This window comes from Chrysemys picta, chromosome 1 (assembly GCF_011386835.1).
Source record: "Chrysemys picta bellii isolate R12L10 chromosome 1, ASM1138683v2, whole genome shotgun sequence".
Classification (NCBI taxonomy): Eukaryota; Metazoa; Chordata; order Testudines; family Emydidae; genus Chrysemys; species Chrysemys picta.
The window spans coordinates 214,442,900-214,464,079 of NC_088791.1; the positions used below are offsets into that span (position 1 = coordinate 214,442,900).

At 38.3% G+C, this 21,180-nt stretch overlaps 1 protein-coding gene across 1 annotated transcript in view; it reads right to left on the reverse strand.

Moving 5' to 3' along the window:
* Positions 1 to 718: 718 nt before the first annotated feature.
* Positions 719 to 21,180, reverse strand: part of SMS (spermine synthase) — a 70,812-nt gene continuing 50,350 nt past the window's right edge. The window contains exons 9-11 of the mRNA XM_008170208.4: positions 20,955 to 21,034; positions 5,876 to 5,991; positions 719 to 3,796 (exon numbers count right to left, since the gene is read on the reverse strand). Of these exons, the coding sequence (XP_008168430.1) occupies positions 3,754 to 3,796; positions 5,876 to 5,991; positions 20,955 to 21,034 (239 nt within the window). The 3' untranslated portion in view covers positions 719 to 3,753. The remainder of the gene's footprint in view (positions 3,797 to 5,875; positions 5,992 to 20,954; positions 21,035 to 21,180) is intronic.

The following is a 21,180-nucleotide window of genomic DNA, read 5'->3' on the forward strand; positions in this document are numbered from 1 at the left end:
CAATTCCTCTCGCCATACACAGTTGCAAACAGATCTTGCCTTCTTCCCCAAAGTATCTAGAACTTGCTCTCTTCTTTTCTGCACCAATGTCATAATCACCCACCAGGACATCTACAACTTCCTTTTCTCCAGTTATCTTGATCCCACTCACCAAAATCCATCCAGCATTATGCCTCTAAAGTCACCTTCTTCTAGCACTGACCAGAGGAATCCCCTCTTTAAAACCCGTTGTTAGCTCATTGTCCTGTTAGCAGGTTCAAACTTGTTCTCTCTTTCAGAAGGCCCTATCTCCTACAAACTATGCTATTCTTGATGCCTCTTTTTCTTCTGATGTCCCTTCCTCAGCATCTTTCTCTATACCTCCCCATGTATGGAATGTCCTTCTAAAGCCATTTTGCCAACCCAGCATACATACAAACCATCAACTTCCATTTAAATCCCTTCTGAATAGTCACTTCTACAATTTCTCCTACGAGTTAACATTACATATGTATATATAAATGCAGTTTTGCACTTGCCATTGTCAATACCAAGTAACCATACGATTATATTGCTGGAACCCATGTCCTCCCACAGTCCTGTCGTTTTGTTTCCCCATCACAGGGCAGGCCGGAATTTTACTGTAAGCTGTTCATGGCAAGGACCTCTTCTTTTATAGGTCACAATAAAGTTCCTAGCACATTCTTGCGTGATGGTAAAAAAACCAAAAAAACGTAAATTGCTGATCATGAGAGGCAGGAAAAACTCCTTTAATGTCTCAATAAAAGGACACAAAACTCAACAATATTGTGCATATATATTGGGTGGGGATTGGAAAGGAATGGAGACACATTGATGGTCACCACATTAGACCATTGCATGGTCTTTAATACTGAATACGGGAATCCACAAGTGAATTTAACAATTCAGTCATACAGATAATAAGAGTGTACCTTTATTTTAACATGTGCACTGCACTCGTGCAGTAGATACAATGCCAGCAGTCTTCTTTCAGCACAGTCAAATTACTACCAATCAAGTTTTTAAATATTTAATCACATTTCTTGGTGGAAGCAGCATTTAGTGCAAAGAATAAAAACCATTTTTTCAGTCTCTGTTTCCATGTGTAGTGAGGCACTCGTAACTATGTCCCAACTGGCTTTAAATGTAAGGTGTTGTTCAACTATAGCAAGTTTCATCTGACATTCACATGAAGCTGATTTTGTTTCAAGTTTACACTACAGAAATAACAAATAAATAATGAACAACAGTGCTTTAAACAAGGTAGTAATGTAAAGAGAAAAACAGCAGTGTTCACTGTTTGCCTGTCTGTTTTCTACTACATCTATCACTTTAAGAAAGTCTACATAAAAACATTCCAAAACAAAAGTTACACTCCCCACCCTCTTTTCACAATATCAATATGAGAGGAAAAATTGTCATATGTACTGATCAGCTTTCAAAACAATGCTTCCTCTCACCTCCCCATCACCCACCAATTTAGGACTCCTCTCCCTCACTGAACATTCCAGGGACTGATTTCACAGCATCTTTCCACTTTCAAACAGCTCTAATTCCATGTATCTATGCAAAACAAAGCAATAGTCTTGGTGCTACAAACCTATAAAGTGTATTAGATCACGTTCTAATCCACAAGCTTGGGGGGGCAGGGGTGTGTGGTAGAATCACTCCAAACATCAAGACACGGGCTATCTTAAGCCTCAATCCTGCATGCATCCATGCATGCACACTTAACATTACATACATGAGTCATCACAACCAAGGAAACGGCACTACTCATGCATGTGAAGTTAAGCACAGGTGTTTTGGCAGGATCAGGGCCTTAGTTTTCACCCCATATATAATCCCACTGACTTCAACCTTCAGCCACAAATGCACAATTACAACTGTTCAGGGTCTAGCAGTATGATCACTACAATGTTCTGTGCTCTGGATGTGACACTGCCACGAATGCCTAGGGACCAGGAGAAGGCTCTTTCCACTTTCCTACAAGGAGGCTATTCTTGAAGAGTTGATAGGACTGCACAGGCTGTAAATCAAGGAGTGATTTGGCCCCAGGTGTATGAAATAAGTAATGCTGCTTGCAATCACTTAAAGCGGTAAATTAAAACAGGGAATACAAAGAACTTCACTTAGCTTCCGAAGTTAAAGTGGTGTCTCTAATAGCATAACCATACATACAAAAATATACACCAAGTGAAGAGCAAAGGAGATTTTTTTTGCAAGGGTTCTAACTAATATCATTTTGGATTTCTTCAGAGGCTACTTACATTCATTAGTAGTTTTGACACATATAACAGAACACATCAGTTGTACTGTTTCTTCAGAGCGTAATAATTGGAAATCTAGTTTTTTGACAATCTGAATTCATTATTAATGGGGGGGAGAGGTGGGGAGGGGAGGGAAACCACTTTGCCTCAAACTACAGTACATAGGAAACCTGGTGTTTAAAGATAGTCTCATTTTGGTCCACGATGTTGGATACTCAGGGAGGGACAGTGAATTTTTTTATTCTCTCAGACATCCCAAAGGGTTAGACTTCTTACCTCCTCTGAGGTGGAATCTTTTTAATGTTCTGCTTACAATAAAGTTGGCAATCGGTAAATAGCAAGCTTTTACAAAAATATAATTTCAGATAATGTGCAGAAATATTGAAGGGCAGAAATTTTTTTCTTTAAAAAATCCCACAAAAAATAATGCAATCTTCCTTCTATTGGAATTTTGACTTACCAGTGAATTTTTTCACTTGACCAGAGCTCGGCGAGCCAGGAAGCGTCTGGGCCTAATCCTGAATTAGTGTCACTGTGGACACCTGAATCCATATGATCAGAGTTTAACCTAGTGAAGTGAATACATCTAAGCACACACAGAATACGAATGCACAAGGACCTAAATCACTTTCTCTCGTCTTCCCTTTTACTCGACTTTCATTCTCTATGGACATAATGTTCTGCCATAAAGCTAAGTAAGGAGCGTCTGCCTACTAGAAGCCTCATTACACATTTCAACATCCCACATTCTGGTGGGAATGAAAATAGGCTTTAATTTTCAAAGTTATGGTGCTGAAAATGCCTCTATAACCTACTCTTAATCCATATTAAAATCAAACTAATAAATGTGACAGGGCTAAGTAATTCTAAACGGTGACACATCAGAGCTTTGTCTGCTGAAGAGACTACAGTAGCATGATGAATTAAACTAAGGCATAAACAAATGAAACCTCAAATTAGCTCCTTCCCTTTATAACTAAGGGCATAGGGTATTCTTTAAAAATGTTATGCCCTTCACATTTTCTGTAATGGAAGCATTGTGGTATTCACTTAAGAGAAACCCGCCATCCTTTAAAAGCACCATAATCTATAAGGGAGTTAATATCTGGAGAAAAAAAATACATGGACCACCCTCAGGAATGAAATGCTAAAGATGTCTTTTTTTAATCAGTTTGTGAAGATCTACAAAAAAATAAAAAGGATCACATTCTAAAGGTTCAGTGCATTCAGCAGCTATAGTTTTGCTGCTAATTCATCTTTAAGTTGACTTTCAAAAATAACACCCTACCTCATCAAAATATACATTTTCCATTTGCTTTTAAATTAAAATAATAATAAAAAACATTTAAAGAATTCACAATCAATAGCATGACTAAGTTTCAGGATCATCTACAGCATATAATTTAAAGGCTCAAGATGCCAATATGCAGCACGCGGCAAGCCTATATGCTCCATGCAGCACACAATTAGAATATCTTGATCTTCACACTTCAGTTCTTGTCTTCCAAATAGCGTAGAAAACCCATCTGAAGAAAAAAAAAGTCAAGGAACAAAGCAAACTGTGTAGTATATTGTCAAAGAAGCACTTTTAGAACTAAAGTGAAATAAATCTCCAAATAAGCCCTGTTTATTATAGCTCAGAAAGATAGGATGGGTAATATCCCCACCATTCCTTCTTGATCCCAGGAAGTAGGACCCCTTTGACACTTAGGGCTAGATGCCATTTTTGTGAAGTACTTTTTTGCCTCACACTCATGTTTTTAATTTAGTGACATGGATTTTTCCTGTATTTATATGAAAAGATTTGTTCCACAACTGCCAGGACTTCTACTTATAGTTTCTGTCATTTCTGTCCCTTTCTTATTTTGACTGCCATCACACTTTCTTGGTTTTGATCTTGGGTATTCCCCATAATGTTTCCCTCTTCTTGTTGTACATTGGCCTGGAAGCAGTTAGCACAACATTTTGTTCTGCTGGGAGCAGATTCTAGTCCCTTCTCCATGAGTGCAGAAGGATCCAGATACAGCAAAACCAACACACTTCCACTGTGCAGAAGATATGAAGAGGCAGCGTATCTCCTGAATGGCAAGTGATCTGCTTGAGCTCCCTGCTTTCTGATATTCATGGGGTATGAGGAAGATTAGATCCACTTCTGTGTAAATCTACTTGCCCCCTTGTGGCATGGGAAGGAGGGAGGTAAGGTGAAGACACGGGCAAATTTTAGGATGAGAGTAGTGTGCATTGCTCTGCAGCACTAACAGATGACAGTGATTTAAACAGAGTACAGATGGAATTTCCTTCCCATTCTTATGTCAACTTATCTGGAATACTTATTAGTTTTAATATCTAGTTTTCCTTTTTTTAGAATAAAATGTATGCTATTAACATTAATGCATACCAGAAGTCTAAGTTAAACAAACAAAAGTAATGTCCTGCAAACATGCTAGAGGCTAGTCTGAAGGCAGCATGACTCCTGCCGCCCTTATTAGCATTTCTGAATATATGGTGTTATCTTGTCATGTTGACAGACAGAATGAATGAAAACTTGACCTTTATAAGAGCTGTTCACTTTGAAGCCTGATTATGCCTATTTAGTAGCCAGAATTAACAGAATTAGCTTTAGTGGCATTTCATGCCAATTACCTCACTAGAAACATTTAAATATACTCTCCAGAGGAATGCAGTAGCACTTCTTGCCATAGTTCATGTAGAAGCATTTTGCAATACTACTGCACAAACAACACAACAAACACTTAAACGTCTTTAATAGAAAATGCACCCAAACCATTTACAGAGTTAAATTAAGCAAGGCATGGCCTATATAATAGACAGTGAAAAATATTGTCTACTGAATACATTAAAGCTGTTAATCATAAGGGTAAAGCCAAAAGAGATGGCATTTATGCCTTTTCTATTTGTCTTAAAGATGCTTTAAGATGCTATCTGAATATTGATGCATAGTTGGCAAGCTGAAAACTTGGGCAGCCTTTCCATGCCTCAAACCTCTTCCCTTGATGGGAGAGAGGGGGGAAAAAACCATACAAGAAGCTCAGAGGAAACATTTCCTGACCCTCCTTCCTCTGTTTCTCCACAGGAAGTGGCTATTTAGACCAAGGAGGGGAAATAATCATCAAGGTGAAGGGACAGAGACAAAGACAAGTTGAAGGGATGAGACTTGAGGGGAGGGAGGAGCAGCTTGTCCTGGGCCTTGAAAATCCTGGCTGAGTCCCTGACTCCTTGATTTTTCATTCCCACAGGTTTATGAGTTTATCCTGTGGAGGTATACCCCACAGCTGACAACTTTATAGGAGAGTTAAGGAACAAGTGGCCCAATTTTGAAAGGTGCCGGGCCCCTCTCATAAGGACATCAAATGGGAGCTGTGGTTTCATGGCACTTTTAAGCCGTTCCCTCCCTCCGCCCAACCACTACTACAGTAGTTCACTTCCTGTTTAGTAATTACAAAATGTGATTAGGTTAGGGCATTTAAAAGTGTTGTCTTGTTCATTTAAAGAAAAGAACTATTTAGTTCACTCCAACCCGACGAACTGGGGTTGTTTGATTTATTAATCATACAGGCTCAACCTTTTATATTTGTCAAGGATACAATTCCATGTATGAGGGTACACATACAGTTTCCTTTGAGAACTCCACAGGGCAATAAAGCCTGCCGAGCTGTTCTTCATAGAGGGTCAAAGCTTCAGTCAGATTGATACAGTTTCCCTGAGAGGAGGACAAAAACAAAAAAAATATATATCAAGTCCTAGTTACAATGAAGTAAAGAAAAATTATAGGTGCATAGGCACAAACACATGTATAAATTAATTCTAGGCTGCTCTGCACTACCGAGATATGTTTGAGCTCTTCTTAATACACAGTGCTTCCAACGTTAAATGCAAGATGAAGTCTGAATAACTTGTTTTTCCATCTCACTTACCCTTTCATGTAAAGACACCTATCCAATCACAATTTGTAAGTACTAGAGGATTGTCTGACTCCCTTCTCATTAGCAGGAGCATTCACTGCATCAGTGCTTCCAATTACAGCAGACATTAATGATATTTATATGAACAGCATAATCATTTTCTTTATGATTGCTTCCATACATTAGTAAAAAGCATTATAAGTCAGGTTTTTCTTAATTAAAATCTTAACCAGACTATGTTGCATGAGTCAATCTACGTTTAACAATTTAATCTACTCATCCATAAAACAATGTTGAAACAACAGAGATTCAGCAGAGGGATTTCTGCCTTACCTTCAGTTCCTTTGTGTCATGCTACTGAAATGCAGGTGCTTCCCAAAGAATACTTTTTTTTGGTATCTAAGCAACCAACAGTGGTTTTCTCCCCTCCAAAGATATTCGCAATTATTTGCTTATCAAAAGAAAGTAAAATCTAAATGACCTGCTATTATTTCCCCTCGTAAGACTATTGCCAAGACACCACCACCTCCACAGAAGGACAAACTAAAAATCGTATACTTTCATTCCAAGTAACAAACTCCACAACAACCACCCACCCCAACCAGCCAGGCAGTTCTTGTGGTATACACCCTTTTATGAGACTAACTTGAAAAACTGAAAAGCCATGGTTTAAAAATCATACTCTTCAACAGGCAATTGAGAAAGTGAGATATGAGGTCACCATGTAAAGAGGGTGGTAAGTGGAAGGCATGTAGCCACTTCTCTGTACCTGGTTTGGAAAAAATTAGGGATAAGTCAATCCCTTCTGAATATCTCAGGAAAAGAAGGTAAGTCCATAGTGTAGGCTATTATTTTAGGTAGTAACTGAAAGTCTAAGAAAGAGTTCCATATCAAAAATGTTTGTCATTTGTTCCATGGTAGCCATCCCACTTGTGGATTTTGGTACCAATTCTAGAACTGCAGGCAATACAACCAATTTTGAAGCAGTAGATGCTCTGCCAATGTTTTAACAAAGTGCCCCAATAACAATTCCCCATTTAAGCACGTACTTGCAGTTCATTTGTTTTCCCAGCTAAACAAAAACATGCTCTCTCATCACGTTAACTAGGAAAAGCTGTAATGTTGCTAGATAAACAAATTTATTCAGTGACATTTGCTGGAAATGTTTATATTTTATTCCTGAAAGATATATTGAGCATATATTGACAGTCCAACCCAGGCTTGTACCCATTGAAGGGACATGGGATGAAGATTCAGCAGAGGCATTTCCTCCTTCAAGAGACAGATACAAACACACCATACATTTGGTGCAATCTGCTCATTCTAAAGTTCTAGGGTTTTTTCCTTTTATTTATTTTTAAAGGGTTCTTCAGAAGTATTTTTATGACTCCCAGAGATAAGTCATCTGACAGGGATAGTTCAGCAGCCCCCAAGACTCCATCAGAAACAAGGAAGTCTTCATTTAAATTTGGTTGTGCCAGAGATTTACCAAAAGGTTTCCAGGAGTCCCATTCAGCACATCCCTGTTAGAGAAAAGTCAACTGGGGAACTAATTCAGGATCTCTACTGTCTCAAACAATCAACAATTTCCTTCACAACATGCATATGTTCTATTTTAAGGGAACATCTAAGAAAATGGTCTATAACAAAAAGTCTATTGGTTCTTTACAAGTAGAATGTTTAGTTATTCCACACTAGAAAACACTCCCTTTATTTCTCAAATCAATCTTACGTCTGGACTTTTATGTTAGCATTCAGCAGAGTATCTGAGTGCATCTTATACTTCAAAAATACTCTTAATTGGAAGACACTAAACATTGCTTTAGATGTCATCTGTTGATATGCTAAGAATACTAAACCAAAACAAAAACAAAAAAAATGAAGTTAGCCTTGGCTGGTCTGCTGAGGTCTCTCAGCATTACAGCCCTTGCTTAAGGAAATTCCCTTTTGTTATGAGTTACATAGAGGGTAAATGCAAGGTTTTTGTTTTATTCAGTTTTCTCCTCAATAGATTAATACAAGAAATCTTTATTGGCACATTCTTGCTAAAGGTAAATTTGAGATCTCTAATCTTTGGGGTCAGCTTAGTAAGATTTTACCCCTGCTGCAATAAACTAAACCTGTAAAACAAATATGAGCAGTGTGTGTGTGTGTGTGTGTGTTTGGGGTGAGGAGGGAAGGGGAACATGGGAGGGCACTTGAAAAGGTGTTTCTTCTTCAAGGAACAAACATAGCTACATCGGACTTAGACTTGTATGAAATAAAAAAATCCAGATGGTCCAAGTGAGAAAAAAAATGAACAATAAAACCTGAGCTGGCATTATATATATGTATACATATACACACGCACACTATGGGAGGGGGGGAGGAGTGGTGTGGCTGAGGATGCAGTAGTGATTCCGGTGCAGGTCTGAAACTCTGGAGAAAGGATCCATCCCCTTCTTCTGATCCTTTTTGGAAATCTCCAGTAGGGAGAGAGGGTGAGAGAGAGAGAGAGAGAGAGAGAGAGAGTGTGTGATGTTATTTATATATAATTAAATAACATATAATATAAATAAATATATATAAATCAATAACATCACACACACACACTCTGAGCCTGTACTGGAGATCTCCAAGAAGGGTCGGAAGAAGGGAGTGGATCCTTTCTCCAGATTTGCAGACCTGCACAAGGAATCACTACTGCATTCCTTCCCCCTCCCCCATCATAATGGCAGGTGATCTATACAGTTGCAGACTCCCTTATTTGCTCCTCGTCTGGATTCTGCCGACTCTGCAGTGCGGCACAGGGAGCCCAGGACCACACAGGTAAGTAGATATGGTTATCAGCTATCTAGATGAGGACTGGAACAGAAAACCTTCCATCTAAGAGAGAAAAGCTACTTACCTCTGTCACTTAAACAAAAGGCAATGCTGCCTAACTTAGTGGCAGGAAAAGAGATTATATTTTGCAGACCTCCAGTCACTAGAAGCACGAACTAACAGATCTTCAAGTCTACTTTCAGTAGCAACAATAGCTTTTTAACCCTTTTATAATTTCCAATGGATATGTCACATTTATCATAGAAGACAAAAAAAAAGGAACTTATATGTAACAGTATAATCAAATCTTACTGACATATGGTCTGAGCAAAAGTCCCTAAAAACATGTTCCTGAGAAGAACTAAGCCTCAACATTGTCACTATTTACTGTAGAGCTCATAATAATAGACCATTAGTCTTAATTAAACAGACACTAAGCTGTATTCTAATCTTTCAAACATTTTTAAGAATTGGATAATTCAACCATCAGCACCAGCTTCACAGTTTCTAGAATGACCTTCTCCTTACATGCCCCAAAACCTACCCATCATAACCCTAGAAGACCTTTAAATCTTAAATTTGCATGGAAAAGAGACAAAGGCAGAAAAGCCTAAAGTAACAAACTCTGCCTAAGCAAAAGCAATTTTTTTCACCTGTTTTGAGAAACTTTTGGAGTAGTCCGAGATTTAAAAAAAATTAAGGTATCTTCTTTTTTTCCTTCCAGACTACTTGCATGATTTGTACCTGACTGGAAAGACATGAAATACTACCACTGCTATATAGCTGGTTCTCATTCTAAAGACTTAAATGTCACCCTTTATTGGGTATTCTCAAAGTCCTCTCATCTGAAGCGGATCAAGCTCTTTTAATGACTTTGATGATAAAAACACAGAATTAATTAACACAGCACTTTCAAATGATCTTTCACATACAATATTCATATGTTTTGCTAAAGCATTACAGAGTTTTGTTTTTTGAGAATAGACTTTACTTAAGACACCAATGAGAATTTTACTATTGTGTTTCTTCTTCCAAGACGACTTCTAATTTGTTAAAAAATAGCCCTAACTTAATATAAGCTTATTTTTGGACACAGACACAAAAAAGTCAGCCCGAACAACAGACATACATAATGAGAACAGACTGAACCAAGCAAATCTTATATTTAATCTAGTATAGTTGAGCAGTTTCTTTCAAAACTGTTTCTTCTGTGTGGCAGCCCCAGATAATATCTAGAAAGTAAGCTCAACCTGTCTGTTTTGACTTTGGGAATGAAAAGGTATGAAACAGTTTCTTTGCTTCCTACTATTACAGGGATCCTCTCCACTATGGTGTATTTGAAACAAATCTGAAAGTGTTCAGAGAAGTTTGGAAGGGAGATAGGGAGAGATGCCATCCCACTTTTATTTTATTGTACCTTGACTTTTTGCATTATACTGTAAGTTCCATGGATGAAATAAAGAAAGCTTTCTGTCTTACAAAGTATTTTTTTAAACGTCATCTTTTACCCTTAATGTGCTCACTTTCAGTTTGCTGGAATGCCAAAGAGAGTTGGGTAAAACAGTGATCATTAAAACTGATATGATATTTCATTTGCAAACACACTCTTGATTACATGGCCCAAGACTGCACACATCACATTGCAATATTTCATACTTATTTCTGAACAGGTTTACGAATACTATAGGTATCAAGAAATGGAAAAGAAGAAATTTATAAAAGGTAAGAGTTGGGCACTTTAACTTAGCACAACTGTATAAAGCAATACACTGAAGAGACTACTGTAGTACTCGTTTAGTAACCTATTATTATCCAGAGGACTGCAGTGGTTATTTGGTTCAGCTGTCCTTTCCCAACCATATAATTTTGTTTTGACATCAAATTCAATGAGAGTACCAAAACAGCTTGTGTGTGTAATTTAAGATTCACAAATAGAAAATAGCTCTTGGTAATTTATGGAACATACCACCATTACGGAGGAAGTTTAATGGTGAGACCAATAAGGCACACAATGACACACAAAAAATATATATATCGCTATAACTAGTTTCCCAGACTGTCATCTTAGTATCCAATCTCTTCTCCTGTCTTCATATACGACAGAGGAATCACTATAGCCAATGTGGCAAACAAATTACAGGAAAGAACAAAACACTTCAGTGTGTAATTTCTACATTTTGTCAAACCCACAAACTCCCACTCCTCAAATCAAGACTTGCCCTAAGAGTGGTCAGACACATTCCATTTTACAGTATTTTTAACACCCTGTTTGAATTGACATATAGAAATGTAGGTTTTATATTGCTTTTGTTTCAAAGTAATTGTCTATTTTTATTTAACAAGCCAAAAACAAAACAAAAAACACTGCCTAGAAAATTTAGATATGGATATTCCAATTATCAAACAAATTATCCAAAAACATCCCCCCTCGCTAACAGTTGACAGACAACCAGAGTTGACAGGCAAACAGAATAGTTTAATGAATTGTAGCAAAAAGTTTCACTTAGATTACTTCTAGGTTGCAGTTATGATGCCAAGTTAGAGCAAATTTAGGAGACGTTCCTGCACCACTGAAATTATTCAGACAAGGATCAAGACTAATACACAAATGACCATCTTCAGTCAGATAGGGGAAATAGTTAAAAAATGAGTGTAGGTTTAAGGAACACAATTCAAGGCTGAAGCAATACACTTTTTCTTCCATCATTTTGTATTCAGTAATGGGCAATATTAGACAAAACGAGAGGCTTCATTCCATCTCACTTATACTGCGTTTAATGCAGTTTAAACAGGTTGACTAATGGAATTACTCCTGTTTTATACAGTAATACGTGAAATCAGAATCAGGCCCTTAATTTTTCCCCTTTTTGTTCAGCAAAAGCTTTCAGCACACCACAGAGTTGGAGAAGTCTTTTCTATTTTGTACTGTAACCGTCTTGAGGGAATTTTTCCCAATTTATTTTTGTTTTGGCTTTTTCTTTATAGGTGCCACGATGAGATAGCTCTGCAGCTTTCTGAACAGGAGAGTACCTACCATGATTTGTAACTCTCAAGCATATTAGACATGGGGAATTTTAAGTAAGCTTACTTGCATTATAAAAAGACTACATATTTCTATATAGTAAGATTTAAACACCCCATACATTCTTACATGGATTAGAATACTTACACCTTTCACTGTCCATGCCTTTCCCCAAATGTAAATTGTCTCACCTTTTAGAGACTGTAAGCTCTTTGGGACAGAGGCTATCATTTATTATATGCACAGTGAAGAACCAGCCAGGCTGACCTCAAAGCACTATTGCAATATGAATAGCGAATACAGAGAGGGTCAAAACTTTTCATGAAAAGTTTGTCCCTTTCTTATGCACCATACCCTACCCCATCCCGCCTCCAGGAAGCTCCTCAAAAACCTTCAATCAGCTCCAGTTAAATCCCCACAACATACACAATATTAGTGTCAACAATTCCCCACCTCATATTTTAAGATAAACCTATCCCTTGCAACATTTTTTCTTTCCTCTGCCACATGACTGCACACCCTACCACCATGCTTTGTGTGGTAGCAGCCAGGTTTCCTACTAGAAGGAAAAAGGAAGGGTAATATCAATAGCTCTTTTCTTACATGGGACTAGGACAAAGGAAGCAGTTGAATTCGGCCAATATTCCCTTTTATTTCAGCGTGACTAAGGGCCAGAAGATATCTATTCTACAGCAAGACAGAAAATCATTTTGGCTAAGTAAGTGTTTATGTGTGGTGGGAGATTCCATATGTGGGTGTGCATGGTGCACATGCATACCCATGTGTGGACCACACACACAAACACACACACAGGAACCATGCCTCAAAAGTAGTAGTGTTGGTCAGAAGAATTTTGAAAGAACTGACAAGAAATTACACACACACACAGAGAAGAGCAGCTATGAGGCAATGGCCCAACGGGTCTGAAGAATCTACAAGGGCAGACTTCTATTATATTGGAGAGTGGTTGGGAAGGAGCAGCATGACAGATGGCGATGGGGGGAAGAAATCTGATCCTCACAACAGTAGTTAGTGGAATGCACAAAAACCCACCATAAACATTCCGAGAACATTTTTATCTGGACAGGAAAGATGACCCAGACAAGGAAGTGCAGTTCCCATACAAAAATATTTTTGAAGTTTTCATTTCATAAACAGGCTCAAGATGACAGCTATTGGCTGAGAAGGTTAGATTGGCAGGGCAAGTATCTGGCATCAAGAATAGTGGCTATCAGTTAAAATGGTTGGGTTATACAAAACAGCTGATGACTGATAACAAAACAACCATCATACATCAGCTGTTAGAGAACCTTCCAACAGGTTTGGACAGCATGCAAAACGGTAGTTTTGAGGCAGTTAGGACAACTCTGAGTGAGATTTTCAAAAGCACTTCAAAAGCACATAAGTGATTTAGGAGTGGAACTTATGCTCCTATGTCACTTAGGTCAGTGGTTTTTAACCTTTTTTTATTTGCAGACCCCTAAAATTTTTCAAATAGAGGTGCAGACCCCTTTGGAAATCTTACACATAGTCTGTGAACCCCCAGGGATCCACAGATCACAGGTTAAAACGGACTGACTTAGGCAATTTTGAAAATCCAACCCTATTCCTTTAGGAAAAGGATATTTTACCCTGCATGAAACAGAAACATGGCCCAAACAACATTGTAACTAGTGAGGTCTGGAAAGAATGACCATATGGGACTCAGTCAGGAGGTCCCAAGTTCTAAGATTGGTCAATGACTCAGGGCTCTATTCTTCAAGATCCTGAGCACCCTCAACTCCCACTATCTCCAATAAGAGAGGAGGGTACTCAGCCCCTCATAGGATCAAGCCCTCACCATGTAGCCTTTGGCAAATCACTTCACTTCTCTGCTTCACAGGGAGAGGAAACGATGAAAGAAACAGTAATTACACCATGGGCCAACCCTTTAAACCCTTAGTACTGCATGCATTCCTATTCAAATCAATGGGACTGTGTTCAGTAGTATGTCTTCAGGCCCTTTTTGCTTCTTTATGATATATAAAGGACTGACAGGGTCTCTCCGCACCTCACAACATGCTGGGGGAAGTTGCTGGTTTGATTTTTTGCATTGGAGATTCAGGTCTTGTGTATGGCTGGAGAACTATGATGCCTGAGGAACTACTGAAAGAGTGAGGTTATAAGAGCCAAGAGTGCAAGCTGAACAACTGAGAGGAAACTGAATAGTTTTCATGTGCTGTACGCATGTGTCAAGCATATTCGGAGATAAAAAGTCACATGGTTACTACTACACTACCACAACTATTAGCCATGTTAAAAATCTAATCCTCTCTTTTCAAACTGTCTTCCATAACTATCTACAATATAAAAACAAATCCTACAACTAGCCAAGTCTGTCCTAGCACTCTTGTTAATGCAAATAAATCTTCAAAATTCTCTCACACAAAACTTTTCCATGGACTCTGGTGTGCTGAGAAGTTGCTAGCCAATATTAGTCTTTTGTCTCCACCTAGTGGTACAAGATCATACTGCACAATACTCATAGATTCTCTAAGTCAGTGGTTCTCAACCAGGGGTACATGTACTCCTGGGGGTACTCAGAGGTCTTCCAGAGGTCACTAGATATTTGCCTAGTTTTACAACAAGATACATAAAAAGCACTAATGAAGTCAGTGCAAACTAATATTTCATACAGACAAGGACTTGTTTATACTGCTCTATACACTGAAATGTAAGTACAATATTTACATTCCAATTAATTTATTTTATAATTATATGGTAAAAATGAGAACGTAAGCAATTTTTCAGTGACAATGTGCTGTGATACTTGTATTTTTACGTCTGATTTTGTAAGCAAAAAAGTAATTTTTAAGTGAGGTGAAACTTGGGGTTTGCAAGACAAATCAGACTCCTAAAAGGGGTCTGGAAAGGTTGAGAGCCACTGCTGTATTCAGTCTCTGAATGTCTAAGGAATGATCAAGCTGTGGAATGGAATGCATGCGAAGAAAAATTTGGAAAGAACAAGTATACTTCGAGAATCTTGAGAGGGCAGTATAACTATGTAAATCACAGTTGTAAAAAGAATGTAAGATACAATCTAATTTCTACCCCTTTTCATGATGTATTCCTGGTACAACAGAGCCTCCTGCCAAACCCTAGAAAAATACCAAACCCGCCTTGTTTAAAAGCATAATGAACAAATCTTACATCACAGAACCTGGCTAAATGTTCCCCCAATCCTCTCTATTATGCAATTCTGTTGAGAATAACGTGCAAATTTTGCAGGAGAGGAAAAAAAGACAAACAAATGAAGCCTCACTCCATTTTACTACCTTCATTGCGCGCACCCTCCAAGAGACATACATCTTGTCTGGATAATTCTTCTCTGCAAGAACCTAATCCAAAGCCCACTGAAATCAACAGAAAGCCTCCCATTGATTTCAGTGGGCTTTGGATCTGGCCCCAGATGTAGTTCCCTTTGGAGTCTTTCAACTCCAGTTGGCAATGAAGACCTGAGAGATAAACAATAGACTGCCTCTGCATATATTTCACAACTTTCCTGAAGAACACTGATGGACAAACTCCTAGCCAATTACACCTACAGTTCCATTTATTTCATGCCCTCTTGCTCATGCGAAGTATACAGATGTATTATCTGCTCAACACAGTCATGCAGAAACAAGGATGTTGGTGTGCCAGTGAAGCTTTCATGAATTTGGAACTTAAGTTATTTAATTAGAAATAGTAGCACGTGACCAGTTTCCCTTAATGCATATTATACTCTCTCTCTCTCTCAAAAAAAAAAAAAAACCCCTAAGAAATAAGGGGAAAAACAGCAAGTTCTGATTTCAGAACAAACCAAAGCACTACATATGTACCGCACATAAACAAATTCATAAAAGACTGAATTAACCTGGGAACAGTAATTAGAATATTGGAAAAGGAGGATATTATACAGCTAGATGTGGAGGATAAAAATCATGAAGCAATATCAAGGTACACTCAATTACTACTCTTTCAGACTTTCATCCTGCGGCCTACAGTTATTACCACCTCCCTCCCGCTAGCACTTCTGTATTTATTTACCTGCTAGTAACTGCTGATATTTCTTTAACTTCCCTAGCTACTGTTAAGGAGCTATCTATTTGATACCCTTGGGCTCTACATCATGTGCATTTGCACTACATAAAACTGTATCTGCAGGTGCAGTCTGCTGAGCCTAAAGTAGTGCAATACATATAATTGTACTGTTAGCTTATAGTGATACACCTCTGGTATAGTATAATCAGTGTGTATAAACTTTTTTTTTCTATATCCATCACATGTAAGGTAGTTTTTATTTAACTAATAAAAACAAAAATGTTAAATGCTGTTTTTGTGCCTTTTTAATTGAATGCAAATTTCCATCCAAATTCAGCTTAAACACAAATCACAAGTAAAAAATGAATCTAGTTAATAAGAAATATATCATTCACCATTTTCTAACATAAAAAATATCTTCCTAAACACATGTTAACCTATATAATTGCTTAAATTAACATGTACAGATATAGTGTACCCACCTGGTTAGCATAAAGTTCCTAATTTAGTGTAAAAGACTATATTTGTTTGCAAATCAACATGTTTTAATTATTATTATCCCATGAGAATCAACCTTTCTTTAGGAGAATAACTAAAAAGGTACATATGCAAAACAAAATTAAGAACCAGTGATTATTTAAATTAAGGTTTCCAGCTTGCTGATTTAAAAAAAAAAAAAAAAAAAAAATCAATCCACCCCCAGGTGTATTTGCTTTAAAAAGCATTAAGATACTAAAAAGGTAAACTTTAGCACAGTGAAATATGTACAAATCATTGCTAACAAGTAATCTGAGTCTGTAACACAAGCTAGACATTGAGAAAGTCATACCCCAAAGTAGATGGAAGGTTTGGGTTTGTAAATAAAGCTATGTTGTTGCAGCAAGTTTGCCCAGACACTGGGAAGAAACAATATTCTAAACTGACAGCCCTTCATCTGACAGCTTTCCAACTTGAAAGGCTGACTGTACTGAAAGCTTGGCGACCCCTACAGCCAGTGTTCAAACACCAGCACTACAGCACAAAGCACAGCAGATTCCAGCTGGAGCCCTGTAGAGTCAGCTACGGTGAGGCAGCTGGCCAGTAATAAGTAGGAGGTCTACTCCATTATTACACCCTGGTTTCTACTGCGAAGTGTCTGCTCATCACGGAAAAAGCCAAGATGTAACATAGGGAGTCGCGACAAGCCAGAATGAATAGATGGGCAAATAAACCATTATTTTTTCTGGTGCCACTTAATACATTATTTTTAGGCTTACCCATAGTTTTTAGCTCCCTGGGGAAGGCAATCTCAGTTTTTACAAATGCCTTCTTTGAGAAAATGAAGTTATTTTGCTAAGTAAATACAAGCTACACCATACAGACCCAGACAGCAGTCTAAGACATAGCAAATTGGAGTAACACTATGTAACAGAATCTATAAACTAAACAACCCTCCACTACCAAACCACAAGGATTGGCAAACTGCAATACAGAGACAAATTAAAGAGTCAGCATTTATCAACACATCATAGCATTCAACACGCTGCAGTTTTCAACATATACTTAAACTAGGCTCCAATACCACAGTGGTTACTGTTGGTAATGTTAACTTTTACTAAAATAATTAAAATTGGCAGATTCGTCATGAATACCTAAAACCATGGATACAATTTAAAGTTTACAGTTATAGAAGGCTGATTTTACTACATTATACAAGTGAAATGAGTTAAACTCTGATGACATTAAAGTGGGCAATAATGAAAACCAACACAAAATAAGTGGCGGTGGTGGTGAGTGGAGGTTTTGTAGGCCAACCTTATTTTTTTGTGCATTTATGCACTGCAATCTAGCATAAAAGCCATTTCCTTTACAAACACCTAGCTTAGACAGACATTAAGTTCACAGACAGACCAACAAATGGCTTGTTCGCCATTCAAGAATTATTGTAGAGTACTAAGTGAAAACAAATATTTCAACATACTACACCTGCATGATAGATATATTAAAAGACAAGTTATGCTGAGTTCATAGGGAGGAAAAAATACCTTAAGAGTTACAGTTCAGATATGTGCTGGAGAACAGAAAATAGCAGCAAACATTTTATGTTTAAAACAATGATACAAAACTGTATGTGCAGTTATGACTACATATTTGTGATAAGCAGAGTCCAGACATCCCAGAGGAAGAACAGGGGCCTGAAACCTCCCAAACAAACAACTGAATACTGTATACAATACTATTTTACTACAGTAACTCCTTGCTTAATGTTGTAGTTATGTTCCTGAAAAATGCAACTTTAAGCAAAATGATGTTAAGCAAATCCAATTTCCCCATAAGAATTAATGTAAATGGCGGGGGGCTAGGTTCCAGGGACATTTTTTTCACCAGACAAAAGACTGTATTATATATGTATAAAAACAGTATAAGTTTTAAGCAAACAATTTAATACTGTACACAACAATGATGATTATGAAGCTTGGTTGAGGTGGTGAAGTCAAAAGGTGGAAGAGGGTGGGATATTTCCCAGGGAATGCCTTACTGCTAAATGATGAACTAGCACTCGGCTGAGCCCTCAAGGGTTAACACCTTGTTGTTAATGTAGCCCCACACTCTACAAGGCAGCACGAATGCAGGGAGGGGAGACAGCATGGCTGACAGAGACACACACCCTGTGAGAGAGACGTGCATTGCCCCTTTAAGTATGCTGACCCCACTCTAAGTACATTACCTTTTTAGATCAGGAAGTTGAGACAGCAGCTACTGCCTGCAAGCTCCCTCCCTTGTCCTGAGCCCTGTCTTGTTGTCCCTCCGCCCCCTGCTCTATGGAGATAGGATAAGCAGGTGGCAGGGGGAGGGGGACACCCTGATATTAGTGCCCCCCTCCATCCCGCCACAGCAAGCAGGAGGCTCCCGGGAGCAGCTCCAAGGCAGAGGGGGGAGGGACAGCTGAACTGCCGGCAACTGATAGCCTGTTGGGCGGCTGCTGCACAGGGAACTTGAGAGAGCAGGAAGCTGATAGGAGGGCTACCAGTCCACCCTGGTTCCAAGCCCCCACCAGTTAGCTCCAACATGCTGCTCTTTCTGCAAGCAGTGGACAAAGCAGGCAGCTGCCAAACAACGTTATAAGGTAACATTGCGCAACTTTAAATGAGCATGTTCCCTAATTGATCAGCAACGAAACAACATTAACCGGGACAACTCTAAGTGAGGAGTTACTGTATAAATGTGTATTAAGTAAGGTCTTTTATGAAAGCCAGCAACACACTGATCATGAATATCATTGTGAAATGTATGTATTAACACTGTGAGGAAGCATGGATACTTATTGATATTGTGCATTCAAGTCTGATCAGACAAAGGGTTTCTCTCAGACCGGAGGGAAGGTAGCTATCTCCCTCTCCCTAATGTAAATAAGGCAATATGGAACCAAAACAATGGAAACTCCATTTACATATGAGTCAACAGGGGGATGAGATGAACAGCAGGGGGTCATCCTGCTTCTGGAGACAAAACAGTGAGTTTGGAGAAGTATAAAGAGAACCAAGAAGCCATCACTTAATGAACACAGAAATCTGTGAAAGGTGGGTGGGTTAAAGACACTGATCTGACTGTAACAGTGAAATTGCCTGAGACCAAGATTGTAATCTGTTAAATTTTAGACACTAGAAAATGTGTTTTATTTTTGTCACCATTTTCTGTTTCTATTATCCTTGCTTACTCTCACTTACATCACTATTCTTATTAATAGACTTACTTTTGGTTTTATCAGAAAATCATCCCCGTGTTGTGCATTAAAGTGTGGATCCTCAGCTAAATTAACAGGCTGGTGCACGCACTGTCTCTTTAGAGGCAGTAAACTTGGTGATTTCTGTGAACGTCCAGTGATATCCAGAGCTGGATACTGCAGAGGAACGCTCTCCTGGGGGTTTGGGAACTGGGGTTCACTGAATGTTACCTGCAAAGCTAGGTTACGACTGACAGAATCTCAAGGAGTTTGTTGGTGAGGTGGACACACTGGTATGGCAGGGAGCTGACACACAGTTAAAGCTCCAGCAAAACTCTCTCTTGCTGAGGCAGAGGGGTAACAGTGGCTTATGGTTTGGGGCACCCCGAGCAAGCATCACAATATTTAAAAAGTCTCTTCCAGTGAAATTTTGATTAGAATTACACTTGAAGTGGTTTTACATCAGTTAATATATTAAAGGGCTTTTATATTTTTTAAAAACTTTAAGTTAATAAATATTAGGCCAAAGGTTTCAACATTAATGGGCCCTTGGAAATCAGAGTTTTGCCACTGTCTTCACCTGAAGTGTTTTTACAAGTGCCAAAATTAGACCAGGTTTTCAAAAGTTGCCTCTAATTTTGTGGATGAAAAAATGCAGGCAAAAATTTATATTTGCAAATCTGGTCCTTGAAGTTGGAGCTAGCAATCTAAACATACTATGGGGAGGTGTTCTTTATTATTAACTCTCCATTTATTGCTGGTTCAGCATCCAGTAAGTCAGTTTTCAACTCACTCATGCCTTATGGACAACATAAGTTTTCATCTTTTGTTTATATTACTAGAGCCACTGGCATGAATATGGTTCTTTGTTTAACAATTCACCAATTCTTGCTTTTTTAAACACCACTTGAAGCCATAATCCTCTGTGACAAGCCAACTAGTTCCTGAAGAAGTGTTTATAAATGTCAAAACAAATACACTATGACCTCAGCTGAGAACATGCACCACCAGAAACAAATGAGTCAGCAGCAGCAAAGACCATGTTTCATATAAATATCCCTAGCAATATATTAAAGAAAAAGTCAGCCAGTATTTTTTCAGGATCTGAAAATGTAAGTCACTATATATAGAGAAGGAATGTAGAATTATTTCTTTTAATCACAGTGTCATACCTGCGTGAAATATTTTCCATCATGTTTCAGGACTTTCATTGAAAGGTCAAGAATCAATCGTAGAAACTCCCACGTAGAATCTGGATATAAAGAATGAATTAGAATCTTCAAGTACTAGTGGCTTGTTAAGCATTACATAACTAATATTTAAGCACTGCTGCTGAGTATTTCAGCGGGATGATTATTTTTCTCTATCATTAGTTTAAATAAAGTGTTGATTACCAGC